Source organism: Schistocerca americana, chromosome 2 (assembly GCF_021461395.2).
Source record: "Schistocerca americana isolate TAMUIC-IGC-003095 chromosome 2, iqSchAmer2.1, whole genome shotgun sequence".
In the NCBI taxonomy this organism is placed as follows: Eukaryota; Metazoa; Arthropoda; class Insecta; order Orthoptera; family Acrididae; genus Schistocerca; species Schistocerca americana.
This window is the reverse complement of record NC_060120.1, coordinates 1,084,973,300-1,084,993,696: the sequence shown is the minus strand read 5'-3', so window position 1 is coordinate 1,084,993,696 and position 20,397 is coordinate 1,084,973,300. Positions and strand designations below refer to the sequence as shown.

The window sequence follows — 20,397 nt, the reverse complement described above, 5'->3', positions numbered from 1 at the left end:
TAAGTGTTCATACATGACCACCTTTTGGAACAGTGTTGCAGTAACTGCAACTGAAGAAAATGGTAGCAAAATCTACAAACACAACAACGAGCGATGCTTGCTTTAGACAAGGAATGCCTTCGGGCTGCAGACAGGGCTGTAAAGAGTCTAGAAATACAAGCAAGAGTAAACAGGAGGAGGAACAAGAGGAAGCTGGAGGAGGAGTTTGCAGAGGATGAAGATAATCCATCCTATGGACCTGGAATGCACTAAAAAGTTAATCCAATCTTTGTCGCTCGATTCCCAAAACTTTTATTTTCTCATATTAATTACATGTTTTCTAAGGATCTTCCAAACATATTTGTTTAAAACTTTCAGTAAATGTTACACAGTACCTTCTGCATAATTTAACACAGCCTTTTTCCAAAAAACTGTATATTTTTGAATATATAAATAAAAAATTGCAAAAAAATGTTGTGAATTTTCATTACAATTGCAAAAAAATCATCTTTAATAACTGAACTAAAATTTTGTAAAATCCCTGTGTTAAGTTGTAGCCCATATTCCAATAAATAATCTGTAAAAAGTTCATCTTCCTACCTCAAATACTTTGTGAGAAAAGATGTAATTTATAAGCGTTATTTTAACATTGCAAGTATAGGGCGTTCCGGAGCCCCTTAATGGATGATGATGTATCGGCCTCTGACTGAGTGAGAGGGAAGGCTGGAGAGGGAAAGTGGAGATGGGGGAGAAGGGGGGTGTAGGAGAGAGGTGTGTAATTTTTTACAAGATCTTGAGAGAAATGCTGGAAGGTTACACACAAGAATAATTAATTAATCATATAATAGATTTTCTAAATGCTGCAAATTAGATTTTTTCGATAAAAGTGATCAGCCAATTACTTTTTTCATAATTTAATTTTGCATAACATTAATAACAATTTTCTTTTACATCTAATGAAGTAAATGTATTAAATGCATTTGATTCAATCAACGCAAAAACTCTCAAAGCATTCTGTCCACTCTTGACATTATGTCCTTCTTATTAACTTTTATTATAATATCAAAATAGAGATCGACTTATTTAATAACTCAATCAGCAAAAGTAATAGTATAATCAGTACCAAACAACTTTAAATTTTTCCTAGCAAATTCTATTACCATATAAAACTAAAAAGATAATTTTTTCTCTTTATTTACCTGACAATTATGTGAATTATCAAATTCTAACCATTATGATAAACTTTCTCATTTTTTTGTCAAAACATTATCAACAGTGTATATGCATGCAGTATGTGGATTATTAGTTTTCTGTTACTCATGTTCATAAAAATGATCTTTTATTTCATCTTCTGTTTCTTCTTTCGTTTCATGCTTTTTGGGGTATGTTGGATGATGTGCTGTTCTTTTCTCAGGGCCCAGTAATTCTTTATCCTTTCTGATGTTCCTTTCCTCTCTTCTCCCGAGATGGAACCCTATATTTTCATCTTTAGTAATTAATTTAGCTGTTAGATCGATTAGTGATTTCTCTGAAATCTTTAGTTCTACTAGGTCTTTCTGTTTCTTTAACCCTTTGTTGCCTGACATAAGAAAAAATTTACTTTTTAACATTTTCTTTGCAGAATTTATGCTATTGTAGTCTCAAATGACGGTAGGATTTTTTGTAAAATTTTATTTTATTTTTCACAACTTTTTTCTCACCTGGTACTCAGAAGTACCGTCAGACTCCATGGACAGAATCACAACATTTGCAGAAAAATGCTCCAATTTTTATAACTTGTACTTTATTCCACATAAATATTAAATATTTTTACATTTGAAAATTAATTTACAGAAATATGATATTTCTGAATTTCTTTTAAATTTCGCATAAATTTATTCTAGAGCAACTTCACAATACATAGTAACTTAGCTATACATTTTTGACAGTATATACATATCACATATTTAGTGATACCTCATGAAATTGTAGGAAACAGTTCTTTTTCTTATTGCAGCACAAATACACTTTACATGTACTACATTGTGAATGTGGTCTCGACTAAATTTTATTTTTCGCACACATTTCGCATTGTCCTCTTTTACAACTGAACACTACAAAATGGTTTCCTCGGTTGCCAAGACGTACATCCTTCGGAAGAGAAAAGTTATCCTTCCTACTCTTTGGGGGAGTTATTTCATCTTTACAAGAGTTTCTCTTCTTGAGATTTGGCACTTGCTGTTCATTCATTAGCCCTAGTGCCACAGCACGCCTGAATTCCAGCAGTGGCAGTGCCCCATGTAAATCACTGAAAATGACGTAAGCATTGACAAAAGCAGTTTCTATTGCTCCCCAGAAGAGACGGTGCCACCATTTCTTTGATCGTAATCTGTCTGCATGATCCACACCACCCATGTTTTTATTGTAATCACAATAACTGGACATGGTATAGTCATACTAGTTCCATCTTTCTGTTTTCTTGTCTCTACGCTCTATTCAGTGCCATGGAAGTTTGGCGCAAAATACACTACTTTATTTTCCTTCCATTGAAATACTGTGATTGGATTTAGACATTTTTCTTTAGGTAAATTCCCTGACAAACCTATCCTGTTTGTTCTAATTGTTCCACAGGCAAATGTATTTACCGATTTCTGTGTGAGAAAAAGTGGACAGAACAACTAGTGAGAGGTAACGCATTGTTGCTACAATAAAGTGTTCGCACAACCTGACGGTACTAATAAGTCCGCCTTATATTTTCCACTTTATGTCATTCACTTGTAACGTAATGCTTCAAACTATTATAAAAAAACAAAAAAGGTGAGTACGTACCATGGAAAACTCAACGGAAGTTTCAATAAATTTCGCACAAATTCAGGCAACTCCATGGAAACAAGCACATACAATCTTCTGTTTTCACAGCAGCGCGCAAAAACAATTTCAAGCTCTGACCGCCAGAGAGGTTTATGTATTGCACAATAACATCTATGAAACAGCAGAGCAGAGTTACTGTTACGTACCGACAGGTTCTCAGATCACGAAAACTGCACCACGAGAAAATAATGAGAGTCAAAACTTACTGGTACTTTTAAGAACCGTCAGGCAACAAAGGGTTAAAGCAGTTGGGTTTTCTTTTGCAGTTACGGAAAAAGTGAAAGATTTGTTTGGTTAATTTGTTACAGTTCATTCTGAGAAAATGCTTATAGAAGTTTATGCTCCTTTATCACTTTGTATCTGAAAGGTTTTCGATTTTACTGTAGAGAGTTTCATTTTTGATCTATATTATCTTATTATCTTGGAGTTTTGGTCCTATGATTTTCTTTAAAATTTTCTGTTCTGTATCTGAAGTTCCTCCATTTGGCCTTTGAATTTCAAGGTTAGTGTTTTTGCTCCATACAGGGCTTCTGGCTTAATCACTGTCTTGTAATGTGTAATTTTGGACCCTCATGAGAGGATTTTATTGTTGCATGTATCTTTTGTTAGTTGGAAGGTTCAAGTTTATTTTTTCTGAATTCCATTGCTTTGCTTCCCCCAGCATTCCAACTGATCTATTGTGAAAGATATTTAAATTCTTTTTCTATTTCAATCTTTTGTTCTTGGACTTTCAGGTATTTATGTGAGTTCTTGTGTTTGGCACGATTTTAGTTTCTTTGAAGAGGATGTGTGGTGATATGTTTTAGCTGCTTGTTTCTTTAATTCAAGGATTTGCTCTTGTTGTTTTTCCATTGTTTTGGCAAAAGGGTCCATGTCATCTGCAGGGGCAACCTGACATACTTTAAGGTTCTTCTTTTTGCAACCAAATCTTACACCTCTCCTTATATTTGTGTTCCATTCTCTGATTATTTTCTCAAGCACACGATTGAATGGCAACAGTGAGAGCGTATCCCACTGTTGTAGTTTTTATTTTGAGGGGTTCTGATAGTTCAACCATGAATTTAACTTTCGAAAATTTATTTGTAAGAGTCATTTTTATGATATTGTTCTCTTATAGAAACCCTTTTCTTCTAGGACTGGTGATAGAGATTCTCTGACCATCGAATGATGTGATTTTTTTGAAATCATTGAAGAAGATTACACTTGTCTTTGCCCTTGATTTTTGGTATGTCATAATGTTTTTGAGGTTTAGAATTTGTTCTGATCATGACATATTCTCCAATTTTCTGGTCCAATTGCGGGTCTGCTCTGTTCAAAAGGACTTCTTGTATGTTATATCCAGCAATGATATTCCCCGATAGCTATTGGGGTCTGTCTTAAAGCCTTTCTTGTGGATGACAGCTGTTCTCCATTCTGCAGGGATTTCTTCATCTTTCCATATTTTATTGATAATTGCTTTTTTGTCAGCTCTTTTCCATAGTTCGGCCAATATTTGGTTTTCTCCCAATGCTTTGTTGTTTTTCAGTTATGAAATTACCTTTTGCAGTTCTTCAATCGTGGGTGGTTCTAAATCTGGCTTCTCGCTCTTATTCAGGTTGGATTCAAGTTTTTCAAAGATGGTTTTACAATTTAGGAGCTACTGAAAGTAGTTATTGTGAGCGATGCTCCCATTTACATCTCGAAATTGGAGAGTGGGGGCTCTTTTATCTTGATAACGTTTGTTTGAACGTTCTGTAATAGTTTCTTGTATTGTTTTTAGTAAATTCTTCATCAGTTTGGAGAGGAGTTGTGTTCTTGTGAGTCTTCGTAATCCTTTTAATACTTTTATGTCCAGTTTTCTAACTCTGATGAAATTTAATCTGCTTTCTTCAGTTTTCTGTAAATGTCAGTTTTGCCATGCCTGTTTTCTCGTTTCAATGAGGGCATCAGAATCTAGTGACCACCAGACATGTTTTTTGTTTTTTATTTGGGTGCTATCCATTCGGCTGTAGTAATGAGATTTTCCTTTATATCTTCCCAACTTTAGGTCTGAATTGTTTCTCTTGCTTTTATGAATTCATCTGGTTATTTATTTATTTAATTTTTGGTGCTGTACTTTCGACCGTTGTTTTATTTCATGCTGCGGTTCCTGTTTGTGATGATTTTGAACTTAATTTTAGAGGGAAAGTGGTCCGAATCCAAGTTTGCACCACTGAATGTCCTAACATTCAGAATTTCTCTGCGTGAAATTTTCTTGATTCCACATGATCAAGTTGAAATTTCCCTAGGTTGGTGTTTGGGATGTCCACATCTTTGTTATTGTGGTAGTTGATTTAAAAATTAGGTGGTGTGCTTGACAAGATTCTTTTAAGTATTCGAAAACAGTCACAAGTCGCACTTTAGTTTTAACAGTCGCTCCCCTTACAGACAAGCCCTGCTCTTGGTAAATTTCTGTTTGTTCTTTTGTGGACAGGATAACCTCAAGAACTTTTTTAAAATTTTTGTTCACTACCAATCTGTGTATTGTAGTCTCCAAGAAGAATGGTGATTTTTTATTCAGAATTTTTCGAATAACATCATCTAGTTGATTTCAAAAGGCTTCCACTTTTGCTTTGTTTTTCTTGTTATCTTCATTTATAGGGGCAGGGGCATGTATGATTGTGTAGATTTTGTTTGTACTTGTTAATGTGAGACTTGAGAGTCGTTCTGTTGGCAGATGAATGTCAACTATTGAATTCAAGAAGTTTTGTCGATTATAAAGGCTGTTCCAAGATGTGGTACAGTTTTCATCACTGTCAGCCCTACTTTCCCTTTGTATATCCCGAAACCTTCAGAGTCTATGATGTCTGTATTGCGTTTCTTGAATGGCTGCTGTGAGTGTGTTGTAGTTCTTTTTTTTGTATCTGTAAGATATTTTAGTTTTCCAGTCTTCAGTAATGAGTTTACATTAAAAGTTGCTAAGTATGTTGGTTGTCTATGTTGAAATTTGGATGACGTTCCAACAAACTCTGACTTGTGTTGCAGACTTCTCAGAATCTGAATGTCTGCTGATGTATGGTGGCTCATCCAGTTGGGGTAAAGTAGTTTACATCATGCACTTCCATGATTGACAAAAGTTATTTTGGGAATAGTCCAAGGGCCACAAGAAAATGCAAGGTTTTGAGTCCTGGAGGTAGTACTTCTGCTCTGTTTGCCATTGGGAATTTGAGTTTCCTCCTCTGCCTTTGAGACCATTGACCAGTTTTCACTAGTAACCTTAGGAAGGGGCCCTTACGAGTAGCTACCATCTGGAGCCAGATGAACATGAAGAGTTACTCCTCCTCTTCTACTTCCTCATCACTTGTGAGATGAGGAGACAGACACTGGACTGCCAATTTCATTTTTTGGGTTCATCTTTTAATTTATATGCATTTTGATTAGATAACACTATATCGTATATTTCAAATATTTCTATTGACCAATTGGTTGTATAATCTTTCTCAAAAATTTCTTACTGGTTCTAATATTATCTCCTTTTCCAAATTTAGGTTTATCATCATTGGATACCGTTTTAGTTGCTTCAAATTTTGCACATTTATCTCTGTAGGTTTCATCTTTGTTGTCGAATGTTTTGTATTATTATATTCATAAATCATTTTTTAACTAAATCAAGCCACTTGTAATCAACTTGAAGAAGCAAATTTTATCCAGATATTTGTAAAATTCGTTTCCATATCTGCTGGAAGTTTTATCAGAGTTTTTACAACGAAATTTTTTTTAAAAGCTTCAAACCTCCTTTATGTTTAGCTGAAATAGCCTTCGAAAATTTGGAAAGAAACATCATTTACAGTTAATAAATATTTATAACCTTTATTTATTTTTATTTTCAGTTTCTAGAATCCACTTCTTCTAAATCTACTTACCCTAAATCGTCTATACCAACCAAAACAACATTTTTTGTTTAAAAAATTGTTCTCATTGGCTTGTGTAGTTCATTAACTCTTCTCCACATACATTAACCAAATTTAATTTTCCTAATTTAACAAATTGTCCAAATACCTTCAGTCTTCCAGTTTTAATTATTACATTTTGAGCAAAATATTTTTCGATAAACTTTTTACACTTAAAACACCAAATGTGGTTCTCCATTAATATAGATTAAAAATTTAATTATAACTCCAGTCTATCATCATCAGTTCACCAGACATGACCAGTTCGCCTGAAATATACAGTTGTAACTGATTGATTTAAAGATATAAGTAGTATATCTTTCCTTTTAATTTCGAATATTTAGGCTATATCTTTTTAACAATATCTTAAAATCATTAGGTGATAAGTCATCATTTACATTGGCTCTAAAAATAATTCTTGTGGGCTTTAATTGAGAATGAAACATATGATTCACTACTTCATCACTAGTAGCAAAATTAAATTTCAGTTCCAGTTCATCAACCATTCTGTTTTGAAGACTGATTTATTGGCTTATGTATGGAGTTAAATATGACATTTAGAAATAATCTGTTACAACTTTTACAATCCCCTTTTTAGTAAGGTAATTAGAGCTATTACAATACTTGTATATTTGGATCCTGTAGTACTTATTTATTTTGTAAATGTACTTAGTTAGCAACATCTTTTCCAACAGTTGGATCATTTACATCTATTAATCTTCCACCATCAAAATCAATATAACTTTCGTTAGCTGAAAAATGTTACTCAGTCCACTACAAAATTGTTTCACAAATTTTTTAAAATTTTTGGGTATCAACTTTTTCTAATCTCATTTATATTTTCTTCTCGTTCTCCAAATTTTATTATTCCAGTGGTTTGCAAGTTTACCTTATTCCAAAAAAATTTCCATTTATTACAACATTTTTGGGAATATTGCATGATGGATACACCATTAAATCATTAAATGTCAATTAACTTATATGTATCTGCCATTAGCTTTGGAACAAATACACACAAGTGACCACATATTAATTCATAAAAACCTTGTATTCTCTCTCTGTTATAGTATGGATCCTTTTCCAAAATAATTAACTAATTCTTTCGGTATGTTACTGTTAAATGAATCAAAAACTATTATTGCGGAGTATGTTTATAGTAACCATTCCAATGTGTACTAATATGATTCAAAGAATATAAATTGACTATTCCACATTCAAAATTTTTTGGGTTATTAGATAATTCATCAATCATAAAAGCGCCATGAAAATGTTAAATTTTTAGTTTTTCTGTAGCAAAATATTTTAATGCTTTAGGATAGATATTAATTATCTGTTACATATTTTTTTAAACCTGAACCCTTTCTTCTAATGCTATGTTATGTCCTTTTTGTTCTGCTAATTTGTATCATTAAATTGTCTGATGTACTTTTGACTTTGCTATAGCTGCCACTCCATCACCTAATGAACCAATTGCTTCTAATGCTGCTAAAAAACTGGAAAAAAAATCTCCTGCAAATTTTTGTGTTCTGATACTTCTTTTATCTTGAATATACAATTGTAATTTTCATAAAATGTATAACTTGTCAAATGCTTCAAAATTTTGTTTCTGTCACTTTTTCTTTTTTGTGAATCAGTAAATAATTATCAATACTATTTAACTGTACATTAGGGAATTTATTTTAATTTTTTTAGTTTTGTCTAGATTCTAGATCTCTGTGATGTCTGTATACCATATCATGCTTTTTGCATACTTCATCTAATGGATTTATACATTGATCTACTCTAACTAATCTTTCTTGTAAGTTTGGTCCAGGGCTAAGGTGATCATTAATTTATAGTAAAACTTTGGATCATTGTAAGGGTTAATTGGTGGTATGTGATGAAATTTATGTAAATAGTGATGATGATATGGAACCATCGGATTTTCGGCATCTTGCCTTACTTGAAAAGATTTTGACACATTTTCACATGAGCCTTCGATTTCTTGTTTTACTAGTTCAGATGTACCAATAACAGCTTGATCTTCTTTTCTATATTCCTCATATTTTGTTCTGAGTTGTTACTTCCATTTTTCTTAGTTCCATTTTCTTAGGTCTTCCTTTTTCTTTCTGTATGTCTAGATTCTTTAACATCTTCTGGATTGTGCACATTATATTTTGACAATATTTAAGATCAAAAACATAAAAAATTTATTTCTGAAAGTTATGGTAACATGTTCAGTGTTCATATTTAACATGTTCAGAATATGTGTTTTAGATTCATGTTTATTTTTATGTTGTTAAAAATCTTTTATTTTGTTTTTGTACATGCTATCATTAGACTTTCTTGACATGTATATTGTAAAAAATGTTAACTGATACTCATTCCAACATTTAATGCATATGTTTTTAAAATCATCAAACTTAAATTCTCTTCCAATAAACCCATGGTATAGATGATTTAAATTTGTCATCTTGTCTAAATATATTTAAATAAGTGAAATTTTCTCTGACTGTTTAAGTATGTTTAAATATGTCTGGGACAAAGAGAAAATCTGTTAATTTATGTCTACTTCGACGAAAAAGTCTTATCTACTGTGTGATCTTCACACTCATCTAACAGAATAAATGCATCATTATTATCAGTTAAAATAACAATATCCTCTCTAACTTTATTGTACATTTTTACAAATTCATGATGATGTGGTTGATCTAAACTGTTAGAACAAATATATAAATGATTGATTTTATTTCAATTTAACTATCCTGCAGCTAATATGTATTGATGTTGTTTTTCCACATCTACTTGTCCCATTTATTGCCCATCAAATTTAAATAGGTAAAAGTTTACCATGTTAATGTGCTCATATCTTCTCTGGAATTATTACCCTAGAATCCTAATCCATTTTTATGTAATTAGTAGACATGAAAAAATGAAAACTGTATTGTGACAGAGAAACAATAGAAATTCCTGTTGAAGCGAAGTTAAATTATATATGAATGTAAAAGACAGCATCAGAAGCTTGTTAGGATTTAGTACTCGAGTTATTGCAGCTAATGGAAAAACGTTAGTAATAATATTCGAGAAATTTTACCATTTAAATTAATGAACAATAATTTTAGTTTGTAAAACATGATGGTTATTTTCCCTGTGAAACTAATATTCTTGCTCCATTTCAGTCTAAAGTCGAATTTGGCACACCTGTAAATCGTGAACCACATTATGCGATATTTATTCCCATTTTTGATACTGTTCACTATTTAGAAATAACTATAGCGGATGAAAATGATAATTGACTTTGTCAGTGCTATTGCAAGAGTTATTTTAGAAATTAATTAATAATTTTTATTCTCAGTAAGTGAACAATATTTAGACTATCAATGTTTTCTTTTCCCAGGAATGAGAAAAATAAGAATAGTCTAAATATTCCTAATACGGGTACCGAAATTAACGTTCGTATTGACGGTTGTTAAGTGCATCGAAATTGTGCTTAATGGTGTACTTGATTTTGAAACCATTGCAGGCAACAGAATAGAGTCTCCAACGTACGACGGAAAATCTGATAAAAAATTGATCGACTACTGAGTACGAAACTCGAACCTCGTAGATTTTGGGGACCTAGGAGAGAAAACCCACAGTCAGTGACAGTCCGAGCGAACGAATCGAAACGTTTCGACGAATTCAGTCTCCAGGTGTACGTAAGGTCGAAGGAGTCGAAAACTCTAGTCGCGAAAAGGACACCGCGGAGTTCATTTTACACGTTTCGTATAGATTGCGATGAAATTTGCTCGTTTTGTTCGATGAGGAATTTGTTAATATGTATGGAATAATTTTTGAATTTATTATAAAAAATTTATTCTCTATAACTAGAGTGTCTGCATAAGAATCTGAACAATGGAAGCAATTCTAATTCGTTTAAAAAAACTTTGTGTTTAGAATTAAATGTTTTATACATTGCCAGATGTGATTATTTGAACACTAGGTATGGAGAAGAAATTTAAAATTATTTTGCCAAACAGATATTATAAACTAACGATTTTCATTATTTTGAAAATGGGAATACGAAACTGAGATATAAAGGAATGAAGAAACGGGACGAAGATAACGAATTCCACGGTACCAAGTTTTCAGTTTAAATGTTTTTGAGATACACCTTTTGCGAGGGCAGTGAGTAAGTGAGCGGGGGCGGTGTTGCAGGCCAACACGTTCCGCAACTGGGTGAACGAGCAGCTGCGTGGCGGCGGCGGCCCGCCGGTGCGCGACCTTTCGGCCGACCTGCGCGACGGCACGCGCCTCTGCCTGCTGGTGGAGGCGCTGCAGCGGCGGCCGCTGCGGCCCGCCTGGGTGCGCCGCCCCGCCAACCACCACCACGCCCTCGAGAACGTCGCCACGGCGCTCGCCGCCGTCGCCGCCGACGGCGTTAAGCTCGTCAACATCGGTGAGTCCGCTCCGCTTGCCGGGCGTTTGCACGCAGCACAGCTACATTTATTATCTTTTGTCGAGACAGTGGTGGCCGGTGCTTCTTGTCTCCCACACCTGTGCCAGCGCTGCACTTGGCACGGGGGCGCAGTGGCGGCGGCCGAGTAGCAGCAAGCTGGCGACGGAACGACACCGCAGTCGGATGTCTAAAATTTTATGTATTCTTTCCATGTCAAGTTCAGAACTCAAACATCAGTCAGCCAAATCAGTTACACGCAACTCTAAAAAAATCATCGAGGAAATCGACTTTGCAGATTCAGAGGAAATTTAATTCTCTAAAAGAAAGGCAACGTTTAACGACAGGCCATTTGCTCATTCGGTAGTGTCGAAGAATGGCACAGGGGCGTAGAATCGGTCGCTGGCTCGAATCGTCCAACAGCCTTTCTATTACTTTCATTGTTTCGTTCAGTTCAAATCCGTACACCATTTAGATATGAAATTGATCAAAAATATGCCAACTAATACATACCTAATCGTAATTTTTTATGAAAATCCGCACCTTCTTGCCTCTAATAACGTATTAATTACCGTTATCTTAAAAATTTTTGTTTTAATAAAGAATATTTAAACTAAAGAAACTATACAAATTTATTTACAATCTTTTAAAAATATCGATAGTTGAAAATTTATATCTGCAATTAAAACTGGGATTTTGCATTCAATTTATAAATGCAAATAAGAAGACGTGCAATTTTCACAAAAATTATAATTAGGTAGCTTAATTAGTGTATATTTTATGTCTTTTATATTTAAATAGCTGATAAACGTGACATTGGCCGATTTTTCATTTTCCCAGTTTTCTATTAGATATGGTAACAAAACATGAACTGTGTTTCTAGTGTAATGTCGAAAAAATTTCATTTCCATATATTTGTGAAAACTACTTCGAAATCGTGAAACAGTCGTACGAAGAAATACGCTTATATTCCGATTTAGAAATACAGCTGCTTGGCGTGTCTACAACGGTGATTTTGCATGTGTGTCATGCAAGGCCTCTTTACAGCTATTGTTTTTGCCTACAGCCACTTGCACTTGGTAGTTCAAATCTGTAAAAAGCAGGTGTAAGGGATTTTCTCAAGTTGACTTGACATAGGAGTATCTTAGTAGTGAAGAATAAATGTATTAAAATTTAGTGCATGATGCAAAAGTTTTTCACCCATCTGAGCATTTAAGACATGGTATCTCTTGAGCTATGTGTCATAAATGATGTAGCCCATTTGTGCAGGTACAGTAAGCAGCGTATGTGTATATGGTCTGTGAAACAGGTATCAAATAGAGTTTGCATGTTTCTGACGCCATATCTCTTGATCGATGTGTGGTACCATGATATAATTTTGTAGATGCGTTTAGCAGCATATGTGGATAGTGTCTGCGAAATTTATTGTCAATACAGTTAGTAGCACAGAAGTAATTTAAACGTCATGTATGATGTGTCAGCTTTTCATACATCTCGTTGTTTATGACGTTACATCTCCTGAACTACGATAGGTGGGTGGTTCTTACACCGACAGCGGTTACTTATTACATACCAGTAAGGGATATGTGTACCAAGTTTTGTTGAAATCAGTCAAATGGAGAAGAGGTGGTACACACACACACACACACACACACACACACACACACACACACACACACAGAGAGAGAGAGAGAGAGAGAGAGAGAGAGAGAGAGATTCATTTTTATATATTATATGTGTGGTTGAAGTAGGTATTCGAACGAAAAAAAAAAATAAAGAAAAGAGACGTAGCAAGATTCAGACAAGTATGATTACAGTTATCCAAAGGAACCTAGTGAGCTGCAGAGCCCATCATAAGACGTTGTCTTACTTTGATGATTTAAATGTACCTCAGAAAACTTCAAAGGCGATTTTTGCGGTGATTTTTGGGAATTGCACAGGACTCACGGCGGACAGGCAGCTGCTTACCGGCGTGTCGGATGTGACGAGTGAGATACTGATTTTTCTCCATCGGTTGTCCAAAGTGAAGGTAGCAGCGCCTGGGGCATGCCGTGAACATGGAAATCAAAGACATTGCGTATTAATCTTTCGTGGAATTAAAAGCTTAAGTATTGTTACAAAACATGTCTAGATTATGTAAAACTAAGCCAGTATCAAAGGTTGTAAGCCACAGCATGATCCGATAATTAGTTTGTTAAAAAATCGTGTTCTCGAAAACTTAAAAGCGCGTAATGTTGAAGTTAGTGTGTTCTACTTTTGTAATTAGGTTCACTTCATCATAAGAAAATATCGTAAATGTTTTCATGTAGCTACCTCCTTCTTAAATTATCAACGAAAAACCAATTTATTGAGTCAAAAACTGGGAATACGAGATAAATTAACTTACTTTAGTATGTAAGACACGAAGCTGAAATGAGTGCTCTGTAAATTTATGTAAGTAATGATGAAACCGTACCAACTTTTACTCTGATATTGGATTTTTATAAGGGGACACCTGGCTGAAATTGACTAACAAGTTCGTGGCGCCCTCCATCGGTAATGGTGGAATTCAATATGGTTTTGGGTGACACTTAGTCCTGATGACAACTTTCATTCTCGTAGGCATACGAAGGTTTCTTGGGGAATGGCATCCGATTCTTCACGGAGTGCTGCACTGAGGAGAGGTATCGATGTGAGTCGGTGAGGCCTGGCTCGAAGTCGGAGTTCCAAAACACCCCTAAGGTGTTCTATAGGATTCTGGTCAGGATTCTGTGCAGGCAAGCCCATTACAGGGATGTTATTGTCGTGTAGCCACTCCGCCACAGGCCGTGCATTATGAACAGGTGCTCGATCGTGTTGAAAGATGCAATCGCCATCCCCGAATTGCTCTTCAACAGTAGAAAGCAAAGAAGGTGCTTAAAACATCAATGTAGGCCTGTGCTGTGACAGTGCCGCGAAAGGCAACAAAGGGTGCAAGCCCCCTCCATAAAAAACACGACCACACCATAACACCACCGCCTTCGAATTTTACTGTTGGCACTACACACGCCGGCAAATGACGTTCACCGGACATTCGCCATACCCACACCCTGCCATCGGATCACCACGTTGTGTACTGTGATTCGTCACTCCACACAACGTTTTTCCACTGTTTAATCGTCCAATGTTTACACTCCTTACACCAATCGAGGCGTCGTTTGGCATTTAGCCGCGTGATGTGTGGCTTATGAGCAGCCGCTCGACCATGAAATCCAAGTTTTCTCACCTCCCGCCTAACCGCGCGAACCGTGGCAAGACGCCTTTGACCGTGCGGCCACCCCGCTCGGCGTTCTTTTGGTTCCCTAAGACTGAACAGCAGAGTGATACAAAAACTGGACGTGGGACGCTAGTGAGGGTCGTACTCGAGACATAGGTTGAGCAGTCTCGTGCGCTGTCGGCTTCGGCTCCTACGCTTTGAGAGCATCTGACGCTAATTGTATCGGGCGGGCAGCTCAAATTTGTGCGCCCAACGGCCTGATTGGCTAAACTTGATGCTAATTAACTCGGTAACAGCGTAACGTATCAATTTTTTTTCGTAACAATGTCAGCACAACTGCCCTACCACACCGATCCAGACTTTTCAGTTTCTATCTCTTCGACTTATCTACAATTGAAGGAATAAGGCAAAGTAGTGTTATAATATAGATTAATTAACGTAGAGCTAGAAGTGAAGTTGTGTTTGAAGGTAACCGTTTAAAGCTCGAAGAACTGTCATTTAAGTAATTCAGCTATAACCATAATTTTATGTGGTGTGGCATTTATTGATTACATTATTGTGTCGGATGTTGAAGAACAAAGAACAGACCTTCAGAAATTTACAAGTGAAAACGATCAAATGGTTCAAATGGCTCTGAGCACTATGGGACTTAACTGCTGTGGTCATCAGTCCCCTAGAACATAGAACTACTTACACCTAACTAACCTAAGGACATCACACACATCCATGCCCGAAGCAGGATTCGAACCTGCGACCGTAGCGGTCGCACGGTTCCAGACTGTAGCGCGTAGAACCGCTCGGCCACTACGGCCGGCCGCTCAAATTAATGTATGTCCATAAATGCTTCATTTATCAGATGTTCCACTTATATGGCTCTTAAGGAGTATGGGTATCAAGATGAAATTTGGTGTAATGTTATTTCATCGCAGCTGGGAGTTACAAAATTCTTAAGAGAATAAACGTACATGATGCTAGAAATCTCACTCTCACAAGCAGTCTGTCTCTACAGTAATCAATTCACTCATAACAGTAAATAGCTTGGCAATTTTGGGTCGATTTTATAAGGAGTTTTACTTTCATCTTCGTTGCTGTCATTCTCGTGAAATTTCGATATTGTTGTGGGTCTTCCATCAGAAGCTCTGCAGTGAGATACTTGTGTGCTCCAAAATGATTCCGCCGCCTAATCCACAGACTTATCCAACACGAACACGTTTTTTGTGTGCCTCTGCAGCTGCAGCCCAGGGCTCACCGATCGCGACCTCTTACTTCATACACAGACCTACGACGGAATATCTCGGGAACGCGATCTTTCAGCTTTTACAGAGACTTTCACCCTGCCGCCTGTAAACAATTCCGACATCTGTTGTCAGTGAATTCTCAGACACTTGCAGAAAGTACACTCAAGTAACTCCCAGAGAGTAACTATCAGCGAAAATTCTCCCGCCGTGTCTGGAACCGCGCGACCGCTACGATCGCAGGTTCGAATCCTGTCTCGAGCATGGATGTGTGTGATGTCCTTAGGTTAGTTAGGTGTAAGTAGTTCTAAGTTCTAGGGGACTGATGACCTCAGATGTTAAGTCCCATAGTGCTCAGAGCCATTTGAACCACTTTTTTTTGTGACGGTAGTCGGTGGATGTGATGCAGACAAACAAATGATTACAATTTCAGAAAAATGATTTACTAGAGATAAAGAGCTTCTCAAATTGAGCCAGTCAACAACGCACTGGTCCAAATCTAGCCTTATGCGAGCAGTTATTTGCTTGGCATTGATTGATGTTTCTGGATATCCACGTGAGGGATACCACGCCGACTTCTGCTCGCTTGGCACGTGAGGTCGTAAGAATCCCGAGCAGGTCGAAGACCCAACTGAGGAGAGACCTCGCTGCCCGAGGGAGGCAGGAGTCAGAGACGAAGACGAGGGGCGGCAGGAACTGCCGCGTGGTTCGGGCAGCAGCACAGTGTGGAACTGAAACGCATGTACAGTAGTGCACTACGTCCCAAATTAGTCGCCGTGTGGTCTTGGGCGCCTTGCCACGGTTCGCGCGGCTCATCCGGTCGGAGGTTCGAGTCCTCCCTCGGGCACGGGTGTGTGTGTTGTCCTCAGCGTAAGTTAGTTTAAGTAGTGTTTAAACCTAGGCACCGATCACATCAACAGTTTGGTCCCATAGGAACTTACCACGACGACGACCACCACCAGTACCACCACCACCCAATTTAGTCTTTTCTAATTTAGAGTGCGTCATGTGTGCTCTGAAACGAGTTCCGAGCTATACTGGAAATAAACAAAGCGAAAAATTCTAATTGTGAAGACTGATACTCGTACAATCTACCCGTTAGTTTGGACCTATTCCGACGGTTGTCAGTCTTCTGTTGCCGAAAAGCATTAATAACGTTCCCACGTGACCCACTTACTTAGTCACCGACGTCTAATAAGTGGTCTGGTTGTGGCAGTGGTTGGTTTGCAAGTCTTACAGCAACTGTACGCCGCGGTTGCACCACTATGGTTTCAGTGCGCTGCTTTAATAATATCCAGTGTCGACTGTACACCTTTGCTGGTACAAAGACCGTCTGCTAGTGGTGTGTGGTTCCATTTAACCGGCCACACCGTGGCAGAATTACATGCTGGTGGTGCCCTGTTTCGTTTAAGCAACCATATACAGATAACTATATGCAGGTTGTCTCTCGTTCCATTTAGCAAGCGACACCTCGTCAGAATTCTCAGAACCAGGGGCCACATTAGTCAGTTTCTTTTCTCATACCGCAAGTGACTACGATGGAACCTGGAGATGCAGAACCTAAGCGAATCCCAAGAAGCAAATCGAGTGGAAGAGAAACGACCTGCAGATCTAGACCAAGTGTCGCCTGCCAAAGTGTTCACTAGATGGATACGGTGTATGGGCTCTACTTCAGAAATGTTTATTTCGTAGGCACCAACCGTCGTGGCCTACGATAGTGGATAAAATAGAAACGAACTGTGGTTGCTCAAAATTAATTCAGATTTAATGTTTTGCTATTCTTCTACAAATTGTCCCTCTTTGTGAGACACCTTTCTATTAAAGCAACTCTCATACGAAGTACGAGGATGTCATTGAAGGTAACGACCCGAGTACCTTTGCATTTCCGTGTCGGTCACGAAGCACTCTTTCCTTCGGCAGGCCAAACTTGTGAAAGTTAGAAGCCAGCGGCCTGGCCTGTGGGCTGTGTGTTTGGGGCAGTTCAGTGGATAATGGCGTACCGTACGTTTATTTGGTTATTGCAGGGGTGTAAGGTTAGGCGCCATCGTGGAGGGCCCCACGAGCGGTAGCAAGTTCCAACCCGGCAGCAGGCGGCACTGGTAGCACCGTGTTCCTTCAGGAACGCGCCTCACTAGCCTAGTGGTCGACGTGAAGTACCTCCGTGCGACCGACCCGGGTGCGATTCCCGGTACTGCGGGGCGTTCTCCCTCGGTGGGAGGGCTGGACCGTGCTGCACTCGGCCTCTCGACGACGGCTGACGAGCTGCCCGACTCACACGCGGCGGCTTCGAGGTCGAAACGTCGACAACAGCTAGGGCAGTGATATGCTGACCGCGCGCCCCTCACCTTACCCCCTATCCGACGACGAACGGCGGTGGACGGCGCCACGCGGCGGTCGGTCGACCGTCGCGTCGCCTCCGTGGCCTCGTCACGAGGTTCACTTTTTGCCGCAGGAGACGGAGCGGCCGTGGGCGGAGAGTGGAGCTCTGCCTCTCCCTCTCCAGCGACCGGCAGGCCACTGCGTCTCGCCTCCCACCTCCTATCCGGTAGTTACGGATCCGACTCCCGTCACACACATCACGAAGAGCCTCGCGGAGAAGAGTCTAATAAACTGCGCATGGCGCATTCGTTTCCGGGATCGCAAATCACTCTCTGCACGCTACCCGAGCATTTGTGTAACGTAGTCGCAGTTGCCGAGGGAGAGAGAGAGCGCCGCCCGGTGGCAGTCCGTCCGCGAGCCGCGGCGCTAGGCGACCCGAGTGGCAGGCGCGTCTCTGTTGGAGCTCCAGTGCGACCACGAGGGGGCTTCTTCCCCGAGCGCTGCAACTAAATCGAAATACACACATTGCAATAATAACTTAATCGACACGAACTAAACTAAGTACAGCTTCTGGGAACGTATGACCAGACAACTCGATAATGGCGTACGTTTCGATCCCACACAGTGCCTAGCAGGTGTTCCGGCAGGGAGCAGCGTGAGGACAGAGAGAGTGTGACGGGGCTGCGGGCTGGTGCGCTGCCAGCTGCCACGTGCGCGGCCCGCGCCGCCCAGCTGACTCCTCTGCTGGGAAACCAGCTTCGAGATGAGGCAGAGGCCCAACTTGGCCCGCGAAGCGTACACGTAAGAGTGGTGGCCGAGTATGCAGTGGCAGAGCGGTGCGTGCAGCACATTGACGTCGTCGTCCACGAGAACCTTCCGTAGCGATGCGTTGCGCCACAAATGAGCCAAGTCGTCCCTCGCTCGTCGCGTCGGCCTCTGGACACTGGCGGAACGAAGTGTCCCGAGGTTGGCATTCCCTGCAGCGCGTCAGAAGGGCGCGCAACTGGAAGAGGCTCGCCGGGACGCGAGCCGAGCAGCTCACGCGCCGCTCGCGAATGTGAAAACAGTGCTGCGAAGTGATGCGAAATGCGAAGAGCGCCTGGAATCTCTGAAATCACAAATGCGGGAAATATTGCTGTCTCGGAAGGGTTTTGGGGAGGGAAACCGTGTACGAGACGCTGGTGGGACGTATTGTGAAGTATTGTTGCTACGTCTGGAGTCCTCAGGAAGCGCGCGCGATGACAGAGGACGATAGAGTCCCGAGACCGGCTGCCGGGACCGTAAGCACTTGCTGTCGCTCGTACAAAAGTGTGAGGGACGTAGTCAGAGAACATCTTGTCCCCAGACTCGCTCGTGTACATTTATAAAAGTGGTATCAGAAGTAATATGACAATTGTGCTACCTGTGTCCTCTCTCCAGCTTAGGGATCGCGAGGAATGTGACGAGGCGGGGGTGCCGGTGCTGCACGGAGGACCGGTGCGGAGCGCACAACGCTGCAGACGGGAGCTCTGAACTGTGGATCAGCGATACTTCCAGAACGTACTTCAGGATGAAGTGGATAATAACATCACGGACACTCTGCAGTAGTTACAACGTAAAGCATGAAACGCAGTGCAACAGTACTTCCGCTCACGTTATATCGAACATCGAGTGCCACGAACACGGAGGATGAGAAAGTGCTAGTATTTAAACGAACAATCTCGAGGTAGGTCTCTGGCATAGTGGGAGATACGGACGGCTGCGGAGGCAACTCGTGTGGCAATCGAAGATCGATCAGAGAGTAAACCAACAAGTCTCGCATAGGTAGAAAATGTGGCTCGCACGTGCAGGGACCGCGTAGAACCGAAGCACTGCTGATGGGTAGGACACGTTTGCTCGCGAGACCCACGACGCGGACAAACTCGTGGGAGGCCTAAGACAGCTAGCTGTGTGTTGTGTAGGACTCTATGCAAAGAGCGCAGGAACGTAGTCGGTGGGAGCAGACGTGGTCTCGAAAGTCAGAAACGCCTTATCGTCAACATTATCGTCAACCTCAGAAGCCATTTAACGTCCACTGCTGGGCTTCACACTTCACCATCTTCAGTTTTTCGCATGCAAGCCGGTCCCGATTATTTCTTTATTTCGGCAGTTCATCCCCCCATACGGCAGTTCTCTAGGAGTTTTCTTGTCGCGGCAAATTGGACGAGTAAGAGACCTCGTCGGTCCACTTCACGTTCGCAACGCCAGATGGAATTTATGAAGGATTTCAGGTCCTAAAATAAGAAAACAAAACGGAAAAAAATTTACAACTTGCCGTGCAGTTGTAGACTACGAGGTGACTACGGTAAGAGGTATAAGCGGAACGTGGGCGGCCAGTGAAGAGCGCGTGCCGGTGCGTGGCTGGCGACGCCGCCCGGGAACGCGGCGAGGGTGTCGTCCTGAAGGAGCAGTAGGGACACACGCAAGGCCCATTTCGAC

General features: G+C 39.9%; 2 protein-coding genes across 2 annotated transcripts in view; both read left to right on the top strand.

The window, feature by feature from the left end:
- LOC124594683 (filamin-A-like) overlaps positions 1 to 20,372 on the top strand; it is a 201,032-nt gene extending 180,660 nt beyond the window's left edge. Inside the window, exons 3-4 of the mRNA XM_047133050.1 lie at positions 10,914 to 11,154; positions 20,296 to 20,372. Coding sequence (XP_046989006.1) covers positions 10,914 to 11,154; positions 20,296 to 20,372 — 318 coding nt within the window. The remainder of the gene's footprint in view (positions 1 to 10,913; positions 11,155 to 20,295) is intronic.
- LOC124596486 (filamin-B) overlaps positions 11,084 to 20,397 on the top strand; it is an 896,651-nt gene continuing 887,337 nt past the window's right edge. Inside the window, exon 1 of the mRNA XM_047135636.1 lies at positions 11,084 to 11,154. The gene's annotated coding sequence lies outside the window, so the exon portion shown is untranslated. The remainder of the gene's footprint in view (positions 11,155 to 20,397) is intronic.